Source organism: Cutaneotrichosporon cavernicola (assembly GCF_030864355.1).
Source record: "Cutaneotrichosporon cavernicola HIS019 DNA, chromosome: 7a".
Lineage (NCBI taxonomy): Eukaryota > Fungi > Basidiomycota > Tremellomycetes > Trichosporonales > Trichosporonaceae > Cutaneotrichosporon > Cutaneotrichosporon cavernicola.
Genome location: NC_083399.1, coordinates 312,175 through 328,542, shown reverse-complemented (window position 1 = coordinate 328,542; position 16,368 = coordinate 312,175). Strand labels below are relative to the sequence as shown.

General features: G+C 60.2%; 7 protein-coding genes across 7 annotated transcripts; 3 read left to right on the top strand and 4 right to left on the bottom strand.

The window, feature by feature from the left end:
• Positions 1–7: 7 nt before the first annotated feature.
• Positions 8–2,108, bottom strand: NPL6 (uncharacterized protein; the record flags this gene model as incomplete). The annotated part of the gene is made up of 3 exons (XM_060603531.1): positions 8–325; positions 360–1,723; positions 1,760–2,108. The coding sequence occupies 3 exons, from the start codon at positions 2,106–2,108 to the stop codon at positions 8–10; spliced, it is 2,031 nt and encodes a 676-aa protein (XP_060459816.1).
• A 284-nt stretch (positions 2,109–2,392) lies between these two features.
• On the top strand, positions 2,393–3,569 carry CcaverHIS019_0701220 (uncharacterized protein; the record flags this gene model as incomplete). The annotated part of the gene is made up of 2 exons (XM_060603530.1): positions 2,393–2,767; positions 2,802–3,569. The coding sequence occupies 2 exons, from the start codon at positions 2,393–2,395 to the stop codon at positions 3,567–3,569; spliced, it is 1,143 nt and encodes a 380-aa protein (XP_060459815.1).
• A 103-nt stretch (positions 3,570–3,672) lies between these two features.
• Positions 3,673–4,515, bottom strand: VMA11 (uncharacterized protein; the record flags this gene model as incomplete). Its single annotated transcript, XM_060603529.1, has 10 exons — positions 3,673–3,757; positions 3,797–3,917; positions 3,959–4,018; positions 4,052–4,099; positions 4,146–4,155; positions 4,197–4,214; positions 4,252–4,270; positions 4,304–4,380; positions 4,422–4,443; positions 4,478–4,515. 10 exons carry the CDS (start codon positions 4,513–4,515, stop codon positions 3,673–3,675), a joined length of 498 nt encoding a protein of 165 aa, XP_060459814.1.
• A 298-nt stretch (positions 4,516–4,813) lies between these two features.
• On the top strand, positions 4,814–6,729 carry CCT7 (uncharacterized protein; the record flags this gene model as incomplete). The annotated part of the gene is made up of 6 exons (XM_060603528.1): positions 4,814–4,837; positions 4,877–4,901; positions 4,960–5,106; positions 5,150–5,270; positions 5,306–5,452; positions 5,502–6,729. The coding sequence occupies 6 exons, from the start codon at positions 4,814–4,816 to the stop codon at positions 6,727–6,729; spliced, it is 1,692 nt and encodes a 563-aa protein (XP_060459813.1).
• A 2,149-nt stretch (positions 6,730–8,878) lies between these two features.
• On the bottom strand, positions 8,879–10,170 carry CcaverHIS019_0701190 (uncharacterized protein; the record flags this gene model as incomplete). The annotated part of the gene is made up of 4 exons (XM_060603527.1): positions 8,879–9,564; positions 9,598–9,915; positions 10,008–10,097; positions 10,131–10,170. 4 exons carry the CDS (start codon positions 10,168–10,170, stop codon positions 8,879–8,881), a joined length of 1,134 nt encoding a protein of 377 aa, XP_060459812.1.
• A 395-nt stretch (positions 10,171–10,565) lies between these two features.
• CcaverHIS019_0701180 (uncharacterized protein) lies at positions 10,566–11,575 on the bottom strand (the record flags this gene model as incomplete). The annotated part of the gene is made up of 5 exons (XM_060603526.1): positions 10,566–10,632; positions 10,678–10,825; positions 10,866–11,090; positions 11,126–11,528; positions 11,570–11,575. The coding sequence occupies 5 exons, from the start codon at positions 11,573–11,575 to the stop codon at positions 10,566–10,568; spliced, it is 849 nt and encodes a 282-aa protein (XP_060459811.1).
• A 394-nt stretch (positions 11,576–11,969) lies between these two features.
• Positions 11,970–14,400, top strand: CDC27 (uncharacterized protein; the record flags this gene model as incomplete). The annotated part of the gene is made up of 5 exons (XM_060603525.1): positions 11,970–12,360; positions 12,400–12,564; positions 12,603–12,867; positions 12,904–14,146; positions 14,194–14,400. The coding sequence occupies 5 exons, from the start codon at positions 11,970–11,972 to the stop codon at positions 14,398–14,400; spliced, it is 2,271 nt and encodes a 756-aa protein (XP_060459810.1).
• Between the last annotated feature and the right edge of the window lie 1,968 nt (positions 14,401–16,368).

Sequence of the window (16,368 nt, the reverse complement as noted above, 5' to 3'; positions counted from 1 at the left end):
GAATAGATTAAGACGCAGGTGTAGCCGAGGCGGCAGTCGAGCGGCGGCGCTTGGCCCGCGCTTCCCGCTCCCACACCTCGGCTTCCTCAATCAGCGCGCGACGCCGCCTGAGCGCGTCCGGTCCGCGGATGCCGTCGCCGAAGGCCAGGAACGACTCGTCGGCCGGGGCTGAGGGATCGAAGACGACCTCAACAGACGAGAAGCCCGGGATAGTCATCGGTTTGGCTGTCCCGTCCAGCCCAATCCATGGCTCGAACGAGATGCGGTCCTCATGTGCCGAAGTCGGCTGCGTCCGCAGTGGCACATGCGGCATCTGCGTGTGGGGCTGCAAGTCAGCTGAGACTCGCCGTCCAACTCACCTCGTAGGCAGCATACACAGTCCCTGGGACCCACTTGTCCATGTTGAGCCGCCCGTACTTAGTCTCGCAGTCCGTCTCGAACACGATCCGGCCTCCGGGAGTCTTGTGCGCATCAGATTGTTTGTTGAGCTCCCCGAGCGCCTCGGACGTGGGGTTCTCAGGCGGCGCAGGACTTAGCGGCTCGCTTGGTGGCTCAGCCGTGATCTCGTTCGCGAGTGGGTGCTTGGGCTCCTCCTTCTCCTCCTTAATCTCGCCGGACGACCGCTGCTCCGAGACATAGAACCACCCGCGCAGCGCGTCGTCGCCCTCCAGAGCATTCAGGCGCTCCTCGCGGTATCCGCGCAGCGTCTCGTCGATGCGCCGAGCGTCCTCGGCGGTGCGCAGGATCCAGTCTTCCTCCGTCACACCTAGCTGGCGCAACTTGCCGCGCTTCGCGTGGTGGTCGCTCCAGGGGTCCCCGCCGTTACCGCCAAACTGCGTCGTGAACCCTCCGACGTTGTACCACGACCCGATCGACGACTTGCTCGCCATCGCGTCGGCCAGGACGCCCGCATTCGCCGCCGGGCGTCCTGGCCCACCGGCGGATGGGTACTGGTTCACAGCCAATTCCTCGTCAAGCACTGGCCCGTGGGGTGTCCACCCGTTCGTCTCACAGTCCGCAAGGCCGCGCTCCTCATCGTAGTCGTCGTCGACCCATTTGCCGTTCTTGACTAACCGAGCGCCCATGAGCTTGAACACGTTGCGCATGGCAACCATGGTCACCGCGCGGTGCTTGAGGTTGCCTGTGATACGACCCACGTTGATGAGCATCTCACGCTCGTCCGGGTTGCAGGACAACTTGACGAGCTGGGGGCAGCGGCGCAGGAACGCCAGTGAGTCGGTGTATCCGCACGCACGCGCAGCGTCAATGGTCAACGCGTACACACGGTTGGGGTTACCGCGCGACGCCGACGCGAATGTCACAAGCTTATACTCGCGTCCTCCGAGCAGGCGCCCGTCGCCGTCCACCTTTGTGTTGCCCTTCTCGTTCTCAGGGAGGATGAGCTCGTCCTCGCCGGCTGTGTACTCGAGGCCCTTGATCGTATATACCTGGCCCTTGATGACGTTCTCGAGCGCGCCGCGGGGGTCCTTCTTGATCGGGGCCGACGTGCGCTGCTTCGGCGCGTCGGGGTCCTCGCCCCGCTCCGCTTTTTCTCTGCGCACTTTGTCCCAGCGCGCACGAGCCGCGGCGGCGGCTGCGCCTTTGATACTGAACCCGCCCCGACCGCTGCCTGTTCCCGGCTCGCGTTTGTACGGTTTGTCACCGCCATCCTTGTCCTTTGGTGGGCGCCCACGGCGGCGCGGGGTAGAAACAACGGGCTCGTCTGCAGTTAGCTAACAGACAGGGCTGAGCTACTCACCATCCTCGTCATCGTCGTCATCGTCATCGTCATCGTCGTCATCCGATTCCTCAGGCGGCGCCTCCTCGACTGGGACTTCTCTGTACGACACCTGCTTGGTGCTCCGTCTACGATGAGATTTGGAAACGACCTCGTCGTCCGAGTCCGACTCGGTCTTGATTCGCCGCTTGCCGCCTCTGGGCTTGCGTGAGCTGCCGCTACGCGATGGGCCCGGCTCGTCCTCGTCGTCCATCTGCTCGTCCTCGTCGATTTCTGTCCTGGGCGTCTCGGGCTCTTCCTTCACGACGCGACTGCGTGAAGGCCTCGCAGGAGACGCTTTAGGGTTAGATCGCCGCCCGCGTGGCGGCATGGTGGTGGATGGATGCGGATGTGGGTAGAGGGGTTAGAGGGTAGTAGTGGGTAGTAGGTGTGGAGGGAAGGGTGCCAACAACTGGAATCGCGTTCCGCGTTGAATGCCTGTTCATGGGTCAGACGTTAGGTACGTTAGACCACGTGAAATCCAAACCACGTGGTGTCGAACAAATTGCTTCCGTCCCCTTTCAGCGGATGGACACCTCGTCTTCCTTTTCATGTTTTTCTCTTTTTCTCCCGACTCGCTCCCTCCACCTTGGACGTCCACCCTCATTGCCGATCATGGCACCAAAGCTAGGTCATGACCTCGCATCAAGTCATGTATTCGCCGACGCGACAGCAACCTTTGCAGCCTTTGCAGCAGGAGCGGATCTGGATCCAAGTCTTCTGGCATTGTCTGGCGCGTCCGTATCCACCCCTATCGACCCCCAGCTCTTCGCTATCGAATCGGTCGTCCACGATGTGCAGCGCGGACGCGTCGACGACCTAGAGCGCGACCTCGCTGCCGAGGTCGAAGCACACGAGGCCACAGCTGAGGTGCATCCGGATGGTCTCCTCGGCGACGAGGAAGGGCATGACGACCACATTGCCATCGACGACGACGGAATCGACCCCGCCCTCCGCGAGATTGTCAACTCGTTGACGAATGCGCAGCAGGTGAGCTTACTCGAGTGGATTCAGCTGACAGCAGTCGCACCATCCTATTGGAGACGAGGAGCGCGAACGGCTGGACCGCGAGCGCCTACAGCACACCCTCCAGACCACTCTCGAGGACTTTACGCAGCACGGGCTGATGAACTCGTATAACGCTCTCTTCAACTCCAACTTCCCACAAAGCCCATCGAGCCTCGTGCTGCCCCTCGATGAGCCCGAAGTCCCCGTCAAGCGCGGGCGCGGGCGACCAAAGGGGTCAAAGAACAAGCCCAAACCCGGTGCGCCTCCTCCACCGCCCCCACCACCGAAGCGCAAGCGCGGGCGACCGCCCAAGATCCGCACATCCGAGGAGCTCGAGGAGATGGAACGGAGACGGCAAGAGAAGGAGCTCGGAATACAGCGCAAGCGTGGGCGCCCACGCAAGTACCCCGAGATCGGCCTTGTTCGCGAGATGCGGCTCAAGAAGAACCGTGCCATGTTCGCCGAGAAGGTCAAGCAGCTCGAGGAGCAACAGCATGAGGAGAGTAACGAGTACGAAACCCAGGAACACCACCAGTACGACGCGCCTATGGACGTCGCCCTAGGCGAGCAGGTCGCGGCGGCCGTTGCGCGCCAGCCTGTCCAGGATGGCGAATACTGGTCGTACCAGGACGGCCAGAGCCTGCTCGACGTCGTCGGCTCCAGTCTTGGCGTCGAAGGAAGCTCGGGCGTTGGCGGCATCGGCGTTGATGTCATGTCCGGCGATCAGAGCGACGAGATGCGCGGCGTCTTCACCCTACCTGATGTTCCCGAGGTCCAGCAATAGAGACCAGCAGCGTTGTATGAGCAGTATAATGTGTATCTTTAGAGACACTACGTCGTTTGTCAATTGTCAGATGCGCTTGCATGTTCTACGGGATTACTGGGTGCTACGCCTTGACGCAGAGCGCGGGGGAAGGCACATTCGCGTTGAGGATGAGGGCAACGATGAGGCCATACAGACCGAGGACCTCGCTTTTGTCAGCTACGCTTCACTACAAGTAGCAGACGTACGCAAAGATAAGGATGAGGACCATGGACACGAACACGCGCGACTCGTGGATGTATGCGCGGACGCACGCGTCGCCAACAATGCCGATCGCATATCCCGCAGCGAGACCCGTGACGCCGCACGCTGCTGTTAGTGCTGCTTCTCAAACAAGCTCCAATACGTACCCAAACCTGCTCCGAGGTGGATGAAACCGTCGTACAGTCCATAGGGCTCAGTGGGGGAGACTGGTGTCAGAAGCGCGCGTCATGTCCACTAACTCGAGCCAGAGATCAGGACGGCGACGACGAGGCCGTAGACGGCGATAACTGTGGTTAGACTGCTGCATTTCACATGCTAGACAGCAATACGTACTACCAGACATCTGCTGTCAGCTAACAACCAAGAGTGACATAGGGGACTCACAACAACAGGGATGAGCGACTTGGCAAGGTCAGCACATCTCACACGGCGCGCGCACCTTCATGACCAGCTCAGGCCTGGCGTTAGCTTACTAACAACGGTGAGCCTACTTGGCCTGTCCCACACCCGCGATTCCGATGCCGGCCTTGGCGGTGCCATACGCCGCGCCAATGGTCGTGAAGATCATCTGTTGTCAGCTGAAGCCAGGGGTCGACGTAGCGGACGCACAGCACTAGCGACACCGGCAAAGCTGCTGTTAGCACATCCCGATGGGATCGACTCACCCGAAGAATGAGGCCCATGGTGGGCAGGTGTCGTACATGTTGATGGTGATGGCAACGGGAACACGACCGGTGACGACCTCGAGGTGACCAAACGTCACGGCCGGCAGGGACAGCCACCTTGGGGGTGGGGGTAGTGATCTATTTAATTCCGTTATTGGATTCCACGTGGATAAATACGTGTGGTCTTTAGATTGTGAGCGCCCTGACGCACGCGTCGTGGCCCAACGTTCAGCAACACTCTGAAAGATTCCATAACCCACAACCAACTCATCTCTCCAAACCCCTTCCCTCCCTCCTCCGACCTCGACTCCTCTCGCGGTCAGAAAAGAAGCACCCATGCAGGGCCGGCTTCCTTCCATGGTACGCGATCCCGGATCCGCTTGGCGGCACTGACAGCAGCAACCCACCGTGGTCCTCCTTCGGGGTACGTGTCGCTTAGGTGGCAACGCGCCGGCTTCTATGCGATGTGAGCTAACGTACAGAGGGCACCGACACATCTCAGGGCACTCCGCAGCTGCTGAGCAACATCTCTGCGTGTCTCGCCGTCGCGCAGACTATCGCGACTACCCTCGGCCCGCGCGGAATGGACAAGCTCATCGTTGACGAGCGTGGCAACGCGACCATCTCCAGTGCGTCCGCTGCGTAGAACGAAGGGATCCAGCTGACAGACAGACGACGGCGCAACACTGCTCAAGCTCCTTGACATTGTGCACCCCGCCGCGCGCACGCTTGTTGACATTGCGCGTGCCCAGGACGCCGAGGTCGGCGACGGCACTACTTCGGTCGTCCTCCTGTAAGCTCTTCGTAGCCGAAAATAACTGACACCAGCGCCGCTGAGATCCTCAAGGAAGTGCGCCCGTTCATCGAGGATGGTGTCGGAGTTCACGTCATCATCAAGGGGCTGAGGGAGGCGCGCAACCTCGCGATCAAGAAGATCCACGAGATTGCCGTCCACATCGACAAGTCGGACCCAGTGTGAGTACTGGCGCCTATCACTGGCAAACATGACATCACTGACGGCTAGGCGTTTCCGCGACCTGCTCCTCAAGACCGCTGGCACCTCCATGTCCTCCAAGCTCATCCACTCCCAAATGCCCTTCTTCTCCAAGATGGTCGTCGACGCCGTCTCATCGCTCGACCCCAACGACCTCGACGAGTCGCTCATCGGCATCAAGAAGGTGCCTGGCGGCGGTATGCAGGACTCGCAGCTCATCAAGGGCGTCGCGTTCAAGAAAACGTTCTCGTACGCTGGCTTCGAGCAGCAGCCCAAGTCGTTCACCAACCCCAAGATCCTGTCTCTCAATGTTGAGCTTGAGCTCAAGGCCGAGAAGGACAACGCCGAGGTCCGCGTCAACGAGGTGTCCGAGTACCAGGCGATTGTCGACGCCGAGTGGCAGATCATCTACCGCAAGCTCGAGGCCATCGTGGCGACTGGCGCCAAGGTCGTGCTGTCCAAGCTCCCTATCGGCGACCTCGCGACCCAGTACTTTGCCGACCGCGACATCTTCTGTGCCGGTCGTGTTGCTGGAGATGACCTGAAGCGTGTGGTGCAGGCGGTCGGTGGATCGATCCAGTCCACGACATCCGACATCGAGCCCCAGCATCTCGGCCAGTGCGAGAAGTTTGAGGAGCGCCAGATCGGTGGCGAGCGCTTCAACATCTTCGAGGGGTGCCCGCAGGCCAAGACCTGCACGCTCATCCTGCGTGGCGGTGCGGAGCAGTTCATCGCCGAGGTCGAGCGCTCGCTGCACGACTCGATCATGATCGTCAAGCGCACGATGCAGAACAACTCGGTCGTGGCTGGCGGTGGCGCCTGCGAGATGGAGATCTCCAAGTACCTGCGCAACTACAGCCGCACGATCGTCGGCAAGCAGCAGCTCATCATCGGCGCGGTCGCCAAGGCGCTCGAGGTCATCCCCCGCCAGATCTGCGACAACGCAGGTCTTGACGCGACTGACGTGCTCAACAAGCTGCGCATGCGGCACGCGCACGATGACACGTGGGCTGGTGTCGACGTCGATGACGACGATGGCGTCGCCGACAACATGAAGCGCTTTGTGTGGGAGCCTGCGCTGGTCAAGACCAACGCGCTGTCGAGTGCCGTCGAGGCCGCGTGCCTCATCCTCTCGGTCGACGAGACGGTGCGCAACCCCCAGAGCGAGGCGCAGCAGGCTGGACCCCCCGCACCTAGGGGTGCCGCGCAGCGTGCGCTCCGTGGAGGCGGTGGCGGCCGCGGTATGCCCCGGCGGTAGTTGTAGGATATATATCTGCATGGTAGTAGAGCATGGCTGGTGGGGTGGGATTGTGTTCGTGGTTGATAGCAAGGAAGCCTGGTCAAACCATCACATTATCATATTTCCCTCGACTCGATGCTCAAGTTATTGAATCGCTCACAAGGTGCTTTGTGCAGACACGAAAAACATTGTCAATGCCGTCCTTACACCCGCCTCTCGCTGCATAAAACCACAAGCCCATTTCCTAGCGACTGACTCACCAAGAAGAACCCATCAACCCGCAACATCAAAACCTGTACCGTACTATCAGCCTCAACATGAACAGATCATCATCTCAGCATCGCCTAGATCTCCTACATCCACCGCCTCTCCACGAGCATCATCGACCTCAACCGCATCATGCTTGGGCCTCAAGCCCAGCTTGAGGCCTGGGCATTGCCACATATCCTCAACGCCATCGTCTCCTGCGCTTCACCAGAGACTCTCCTCGACCTTCTCAGCGTATGTTGCTACCTGCGCCATGAAGTGGACGACCGGTTTTTCGACCGTGTCGAGGTCGTCGTAACCAGTGGCCGTGGGCTGGAACCACAATCTCTCTCCGGCCAATGGGTACGAGCCTGCGATCCGCGTGTGCTCGCCTCGAAGCACCTCTTTCGGAACCACGCAGCTCCCCCACGAGCGCGACAGACAAGGATCTGGCCGGTCTACACAGAACACTCGTGACCATAACCGCAGCATTGTTGATATTCTGTTCTCCTGCTTTGAAGACGTTACGGTCGCCACGGCCCCGAACAACTGAACAGTGCGGTCATTTGTCGACTCCCCGCCTCCACTGAGCAACATGCACCCACCTGACATCAGCGTGTTGATCGGCATCTGTCGCTAGGTAACCATCCCCCCTCCAGGACCATTTGATGGGCCGGCTGCGACCGCGTCCCGTGCCATCCTGGCGCGCGTGCAGGACGTGATCCACCTCCTAGAGATGATTGACCGGCGCGCTGGATGGCGGATTAACGTGAGGACCACAGCTGGAGTGCGCCTTACGATCGTCGGTGGCGGCCAGGATACGCGCCACGCCTTTCAACTTGACCCAGACACTGAGGATGGTGAGGTGTTCCGGCACATGCATTGCGCCTCAGGTCACCGAAGGAATCCGGTCCCACACTCGAATACTGTAAGGCAGGAGTTTCTTTACCCGTTAGAGTTTGTGGCTTCCCGCTTCGTCTCGCCTGAGCAATATCTTGCGGAAGTCGGTCGAGGCCAGGTCGCCCTCGAAGCACTTCCGGACCCGTACGCACGTGTATCTTCCGTTGTACCGAGTATGTACCGATTCGATTGTGAATAGAAAACGGATGGAACTCCACTTGATGCCTGTTTCAGCGAGCTACCGACAAATATTCGGAAACTCAATCTATTGAATCGCCACGTACGCCACTCGATCTTGCGCGAACTACGAGGTCGCCTCGATTCCCATGCCCCCGGCGTTGAGCATGTCTTGCCTCCCCTCCGCGCAAAAAAGGAGCGACTGGCGAGCCCAAACCGTCTTCATCTCACTCTCACTCTCACCCTTCTTCCTTGTCCTCATCCCCATCCCCCATCCTCACCCTATTCCTCATCCACGCACCCATTCATAACCCTTCCCTTCCCTCATCCAGCATGCCTGAGACTCTCAACGTCATGTGGTATCCCCACGTTATGGGGCATTCGATTTGACAATCCCAACATTGTCTTGCATCTGCTCCACTCGGAGCCCGGGGGTCGTATGGAGAGCAGGATTGCGCGTGCGACCGCCATGCTTCCCAATTGGCATGACTTCTCCGTCGAACCCCCCAACACGACCTTCACCATTGTTGGTGGGTGCCAGGTGCTGCGCACCACGTTTGGACTTTCCCCGTCTGCATGAGTTGGAGGCACTGGAACGGGCAGCGCAGCTGCCATTCATGTGCGGCATTGGATCGTTCTGTGTCCCAGCGTGCTCAATATGATCAGCCCCGCATGCTGGCACTCGTACCACCACCTGAACGCGATGTATCCCGGGGGTGGCACAAGCGTGTTGCCCTTACAGAAAATGCTCCCGATATAGCTTTGTCGCTGTCAAACGAATCAGTGAGATGGCAGTCGTTGAGTTGAGTGCATTAGTTGGTGGTAGTGTGCCAGTGTACATGCTCTACAATCCCTCAAGGAAGCGCTCATACTCCTCCTCCGTCTCGTCCTTCTTACCCTCGTCGCCCAGCACACGCCCCAGTTTATCCATGAGACGTGACCTAGGGGCAGCACGCACACGCACCTGGTCCCCGTCAGCGTCGACCACGCCCGCCCCAGGCGTAGCGTTGACGGTGACGCCGCCCGGCCCTGCGCGCTTCCTAGCTGCGCGGGGCACGAATACCGTCGTCTCCTTGCGGAAGTCGCGAAGTTGGGGGCCGGCGCTGATCGTCGCGGCCGCGGGCCCCGGAGCCGGCCCGGCGGCTGGTGCAGATACGACTGCTGGAACTGTGCCAGGCTTAGCGGGGAGAGAGGGGGGACGTGGGGGAAGGGAGGAGGGGCGGACGGAGATGGGAGGAGGGCGGACAGGTGGAGCGCCTGGCTGCTGTGCTCCGGGCATGAGGTGGCCCCAGCCTGCGGCTGGCGGGCGCATCGGCCGCATTGGGGGACGGAACGGGGGTCGGAAGGGACGGACGGCGGGTCTAGGTGGCGGCGGCCCGGCTGGGAGGGGTATGTCGTCGCTGTCGTCGCTGTCATCGCTGTCATCGCTGTCGTCGTCTGGCCGCGGACCCTCTGGCATGACGATGTCGCTGTCCGAATCATCGTCGTCGTCGTCGTCGTCGTCGTCGCTACTCTCTACCTCGGATGGCGCTGGAGTCAGTACCTCTAGATAGCCAGACTTACGTCTCTCGGCATACGGCATGCCTGGTGGCGGTACGCCGAAGGGGTTGTACGTCGCATCGTAGTAGATGCTGCGCTTGGGATCACGTAGTGTCCCATCCGGGTTGTACAGGTGTGCGGTTGGTTCTGGTCTCGACGTGCTCTGTTCCCGCGGCCGCTCTCGCGTATGGTATACCTTGTCGCGAGCCTCGGGGTGTTCTGCAAGATACTTTTCCTTGAGCTTGTTGACGTACTTGAACTCGTTTTCGAGGGTCGCGAGGCGCTGCTTTCCCTCGTCATCGAGCTCACGGGTTTTGAGGTGCGCAATGTCACCCTCGAGGTCTGGCGTCAGTTCATGGTACCAAGGCATGAGGTGGGTCGAGATGTGGAGAGGGAGGAGAGGGAGAGGGAAGGGAGAGAGATGAGATACCCACCGCGCGTGTCACGCCAGACAGCCTGCTTCTCGCGGTTCTCTTTGCGCTGCGCCTTGTTCTTCTTCAGCTGCTTGGCCTTCTCCGCCTTGCCTGGATGTTAGCGCGGTCAAACGGCATGCTCACGGAAGGCCTGCATGGGGTCGCCGGAGCTCTTCTTGCCCATGGTCGTTGTTGTTGTTGTTGTTGTTGTTGGAGAGGATGCAAGGTGTCTCTGTGCACGTCAACAACACGATGACGGACTTGGAACTTTGTGCGGTTTTATTCCGTCCCCCCAGTTAGTATTGGGTGGCAAACTGCTCATGGGCCGTGCACTCGCGTGAACAGCTGGCGCATAGCAAGTGCACGGAACTCGGTCAGAACCAAAGAAACTCGCATCACTCATCGTCCTCGAGTCCAAAGTATGCATTTCGACAATGCCATCTACGTATTGTCGCCAGGTGATCTTCCCAGTTCCAAGGAAAAAACATTGCCGTCCTGTGCGGCGGGTTTAGGACCCGCTTGCGTCATATCTCACGCTATGCTGCAGTCGCTATCTGTTTGGCCTACGCGCAAAGTCGACTACTTCTTACCGTAGCCGCGCTTCTTGCCCAGGTCGAAGGGGATGTACTTGTACTTGATCATGTGCCTGTTGTCAGTGCAGTTCCACGGCCGCGGTATCATCACCACTCACTGGATCTGGCGGCGCATGGTCAGGGCGAAGAGGACGCAGAAGTAGACGAGCAGGATCGGCCAGTAGACCGGGACGTCGGTCGCACGGGTGATCGTGCTCAAGAGCGAGAGGGCGACGGCCTTGGTCGCCGAGTACCAGAACTTGAACTCTGCCTGTCAGCTAGATCTCGAGCAGAGAGCAATACACACCTGGGAGGCGGCGGATGAAGGGACGGAACTCCTCGTCGTCGTTGTTGCTCGAGAAGCCCGAGAGGAGACCGCGGATACCGTCCCCGCTCTTGGGCCGCTCCGAGCCGGGGAGGCCGGGCGCACCCTCCTCAACGTCATCTGCCGCGAGATCTGCTGCCAGCGACGGGTCAAAACGCGGCTGGAGGAACGCGAGGAACAGGTTGAGGATGTAGATGCAAAGCGCGTCTGTTGTCAGCCATGTCGGTTGCGTGGGAACTCACACATGATAATGTACCAACCCTGGCGGACAACCACACTCAGACTGAACAGGATGAACAGAGTGACCGTGGTAAGCCACCGCTCCATTGTGTGCGGCGTTGAGCGGTCCAGGAGGGCCTGCCAGCGGCGCGCGTAGACGTTCGTGTTCTCCTTGATCGCGTCAAAGACGTTTTTCTCCTCGGGCAGTCCGCCTCTGATACCAGACCCGGAGCCGGGGACATAGGACGGTGCGGTCGCCATGCTGTGTGGCTGCATGCCTGCCAGGCCCGAGCGCATGGGGAAGCCGGCCCCAGGTCCGGCTGCGGGAGGCGGGGGCGATGCTGGGGAGACACCTTCGGGTGCGCTGGGTGCCGGGTAGGGGTTGACGTTGGGGTAGGCCGAAGCGGCGGTAGACGGTGGTGGCTGCTGCATTGTCAGTATGTAACCTCGATATTGATGTAACCCACGTTCATTGTTATTGTGAGTTGAGTGTTGACCGAGGATGGGCAGGTGGGGTTGAATGTAGAAAGGTGTGAAATGGCAAAGTCGGCCAAGAGTTGGGGGTAGGGAAGGTGACACGTTATCCGACGCGTCTACGCTCATATTGATATCAACAAATCCACGTGGTAGTCTTAAAATGACAGGTGTAAAAACCCGGTTCAACTGGATCAACAACAAGCAAGACCCGCACTCCCAACTACAACTAGTCCATACTTCTCAGCATCTTGCACTCTCATACATCAGACTCTACTGCATTAAACTCCACATCCTCCACGGCTTACAGCTCCAAAGCATCTACCTCACTACATTCAACTCCATCAGCTGCCGCATCTTACTGCTCTGCAACTCCCCTCACCTAACGTCGTCATGGCACCACCAAGGCCGCCTGGCCCTCATCTGGCCCAGCGGCTACGCACTCTCGCCCTTACCCAGCCAACAGACTCGGCCCTACTATACGCATACCAGTATCGCGCATTCTTCCCCCCAACAGAACTTGAGCACGACAGCGTGCATGTCCTCGCCCTCGTCCAGCTCGCGAGCGGGAACACTTACTCCGCCCTTGACCTGGTGCGCGAATTCGCCGACGCAGACGCCGACCCATCACACGACATTCCAGACTACGAGAATGGCATCCCTGCCCGTCGACCAGGTTGCTACGGGTGCGCCGTAATTGTCGCCAAGTGCTGCGCCAAGCTCGGGCGGTTCACCGACGGCCAGGCAGTCTTGGACCGCGCGATCCGCCGTAGCGTGCCTCTAAGTGAGTTGCCGATCATTGCACGGGCCACACTGATTGCAGCGCTGCCGAACCACAACGCGGTGGAAACGGCTGCAACCGCTTCGCTCCTCGCGGCCCAGCTCTCGCATAAGAGCAAAGCCACCACACAGGCCATCGAGTACTACACTCGCGGGCTGACGGACGACCCTTGGCTGTGGGAAGCGTTCACTGGTCTCTGTGATATTGGTGAGTGGCCATGGTATGTGGCGCATTACTGATGACAGGTGCTGCGCCTCCTGCTGATGCTGTGTTTTCTGACCCACCAAGCATGCTGCGGACGTCGTCGTCGCAGCGCCCATCGCGCCAGCCAACAGGATCACCTGGACCCATGCCTCGCAGCTCGGCGTCCGAGGTTCCAAACTTCCTGAGCCGCCGCCAACTGAGCCCCATGCCTGTTGCACCATCAAGTGCAAGCTTATTCACGCCCGACCCAGGAGCAGGCGCCGTGTCTTCCCGCGTGCACATGATGGGAAGTATGGCAGGGTGGGAGTAAGTGATGCTGTGGGAATAGACGCTGACCAACAGCTCGCCAGGATCAGCTACTGGCGACACCACGTTCCCGTCGATTGGGGAGTCTACGAACGGACGTGCTCGCGTGCCCAACCTCATACAGCAGTTCATTCCAGGCTTGCGCTCGACGCCCGCGATGGAGCAGGGTCTTGCAAAGGCACCACCAGCCATTAAGCGGCCGAGGGGCGGACACGGCCTCAAGCTGACCGACACTCCTGTTGGGGGACTCGCAATCGAATCACGTCTCAACCGCGACTTGCGCTCGATGGAGATCAATGGGGACAAGGCCGTCGACCCACCAGTGCGGCGCAGCTCGCGCCTGAACGCGAGCAGCAGGACGACGACGTCGCGGGTCACGACGCGCGAGAAGCGCACGACTCGATCACAGTCGGTCGCGTCGTCGGGGTCAGGACAGACTGATGCGAACAACCACGCGACACTCGAGGCGCAGACTGCTGCGGCTGTGGACGACTGGCTGCGCGACATTGTGCGCCGCTGCGGACGCGCGTACCGTGCCGTCAGCCTCTACAAGTGCCGGGAGGCGCTGGCAGAGATTGACGCTCTGCCGCGCGAGCTCCAGGCGTCGCCGTGGGTGCTGCGGCTGATGGCCAAGAGCTTTTATCGCATGGCCGAGTACAAGAAGGGCGCGCGGGTGTTCAAGCATCTCGTCGAGCTCGAGCCCTACAACCTCGAGCTGATGGACATCTACTCGACGCTCCTGTGGCACATGAACGACTCGACCGAGCTTTCAGACTTGTCACAGCGCCTGATGAGCGTAGACAGGGAGAGCGCGCAGGCATGGATCGCGGCTGGCAACACGCTCAGCGTGCTCAAACAACATGAGGAAGCGGCACGCCTCTTCCGCCGCGCGACACAGGTCGACCCGGGCTGTGCGAACGCGTGGACACTCTGCGGTCACGAAGCGTGGATGACCGAGGAGACGGACCGTGCGATTGCGTTCTACCGCACCGCGATCCGAACCGACGACCGCGAACAGGCGGCGTGGTATGGCCTCGGACACGTCTACTTACACATGGGCAAGTGGCGGCATGCGGAGCACCACTTCCGGCGAGCGGCCGAGATTAACCCTGCCAGCGGACCGCTCCTGTGCGCGCTCGGTGAGGCGATCGAGCGTGGCGGCAACCTCGTGGGCGCGCTTGCGGAATTTGACCGCGCCGTTGCTCTTGAGCACGACGTCGACCGCCCAATCACGCGATATAAGCGCGCGCGGGTGCTAGTCGGTCTGGGCCGTGTGCAGGTGAGTCCGGATCCAGGACTGTCTTGTCGGACAATGCTAACATACAGGAAGCCATTGTCGAGCTTGAGCCGGTCGCGCGCACATCGAGCGACGAGCCAGACGTCCACTTCCTCCTGGGCAAGTGCTACCTCAAGATGCGGCGCAACGCCGATGCCGTGATTGCGCTCACGACGGCGCGCGAGATTGACACCAAGCTCGAGGGGGCTGTACGCAGTGTGCTCCTGGCGGGAGGTGTGGACGTGGAGGATGAGTAGTGCATGCATGGTACATTATGGGGTGGCTGGGGTTGGGCTTGACTATGCTCCATCAGAGTGCGCCATGCTGCGTCAGAGTGCGTGCCGATCAACCTGGCTGACCTACAGTGTTCTTGATCATCGGTACATATGCTGCCATGCGAGATGGCGGATGGTAATGGAATAGTGGATGCGCTCGGCGCATCTCGTCAGGTGTACGAGTGAGAATGCTCCCGTCGATCCTGCCCACCCAAGGGATGCAACGTTGGTAGCGACACGTCTTGCCATGTTCTCATGATCAGTGGTAAGATGCCGAATCCGTGAGCCGAATAGGTCAGCTGCAACTGCGTTATCAGCAGCTCTGCCGATGGCACGAGCGCGCAAATCACTAGTGCGCCGCGAGCCAGGCAAGCCACCCCCGCGCCAGAACACTCTCGTGCCTGAGCCTCCGCCACATTGACGCCACGGTGGCGTCTGGGGCAATGTAGCAGCTGACTACTCTAGACTCGAGAGAGAGTCGGAACCGGACAACTCGCGGAGGCAGGAGGCAGGAGGCTGGTTGCAGGAGGCAGGTTGCAGGAGGCAAGTAGACAAAGAGGCGAGCTCAGTTGAGCTGGGAGTGCGACATGACCGCCAACCGCAACCGACCGCTACCACGCCAAAGAATGCCTACCGTAGATGTATACAGTATTATCCGACACGGCCACGATCTAGTGCCCAACCTTACAGGGCGTGGTTGGGATTGGCGAGCGAAGAATGGGGCTCGTACCTGCGCCGCCGCGTAGGGTTCGTGGCAATTGAGTCACTCGAGCTTATTTGCGTGTGGATGGTGTTGTTGCATCAAGCCCACTGAACAGCATGCGTGGATGTCTGACGACGACGACACGACGACGACGACGCTCGGCACAGCCGGCGTCAGGCCACTATCTTGGTTCCTGCTTCCCATACAACTGGCACTTGGAAGTCTGCGTGGCCTCGCGGCTCGGCTGTGCCTCGACGGGTCGCTACAGTGAAGCACGGGCCGCGTTTCAGTCACCCGTCTGGTTTTCGCTGCCTGAGCGTGTGGGCGGCGGAATTTCCGCCCGGCAATCTCCGTCTTGGCACGGCCAACACACCGTTAGCAGTTGGACTCTGTGTGTGAGGCACTGCTGGGTGGAGGATGTTGAGACAAAGATGGAGCAAGGCGAATAGTGGAGGAGGCTCTTGTAGCGCCTCTGCCTCTGCCACTGCCACTGCCACTGCCACTGCCGCTGCCACTGCCTCTGCCTCTGCCAAGACCCTGCATCTGCATTCCACTAATTCCAGCCCACTAGTCCAGTCCAGACCCACTCGTCAGCTGACATGATATCCGTGGTGCTCGGACGATCATCTGTAGTTGTACCTGTAGTTGATACTGAAACCAGTCATGTTACCTCGTGTTGCGGGTTGTGGAACGTGCGGGAGTGGTCTCCAATCCTGTCACGTGCCTCGGAAGTTCCGCCCTATCGGTTCTGCCAGAGTGGCAAACGTGGTCGTCCAAGCGTTTCGACTCGGTCCAGGCTTGGCACTCTCTACGTTAGCCACCGAAGCGGAGAGTTGTCAAGGTATCCGTGCTGTACAAGTCAGCAAGGCTCGGCCTGACATGTTCACATGCCCGCGGGCCGCAGGTCGGAACCGCAGCGGCTGCCGCAGTCACCGAAGGGCTGTACAGGTACAACTTGCAGTAGTTGAATCGGTTGACCTCGGGGCCCGGGGGTGGTTGAAAGGGGAGAAGAAGAGGGAGAAGGGAGAGAAGGGAGGGCTCGGTACCCTCGGCTTGGATTGACTTTTGCGGCACCCGGCACCGAAGGCCGCGCAGCCTTCAGGGTCAATCTTGTCAACCGCCACCTGAATCCTGGCGGACTCGGTCGACTACTGAATCCCTGAAATCCAATGCCCTGCGGCCATAAGGACTCACCCCCTCGTTTATCCCTGGCAAGGACAACTAGCATCGTCGATTGTCTATTTATC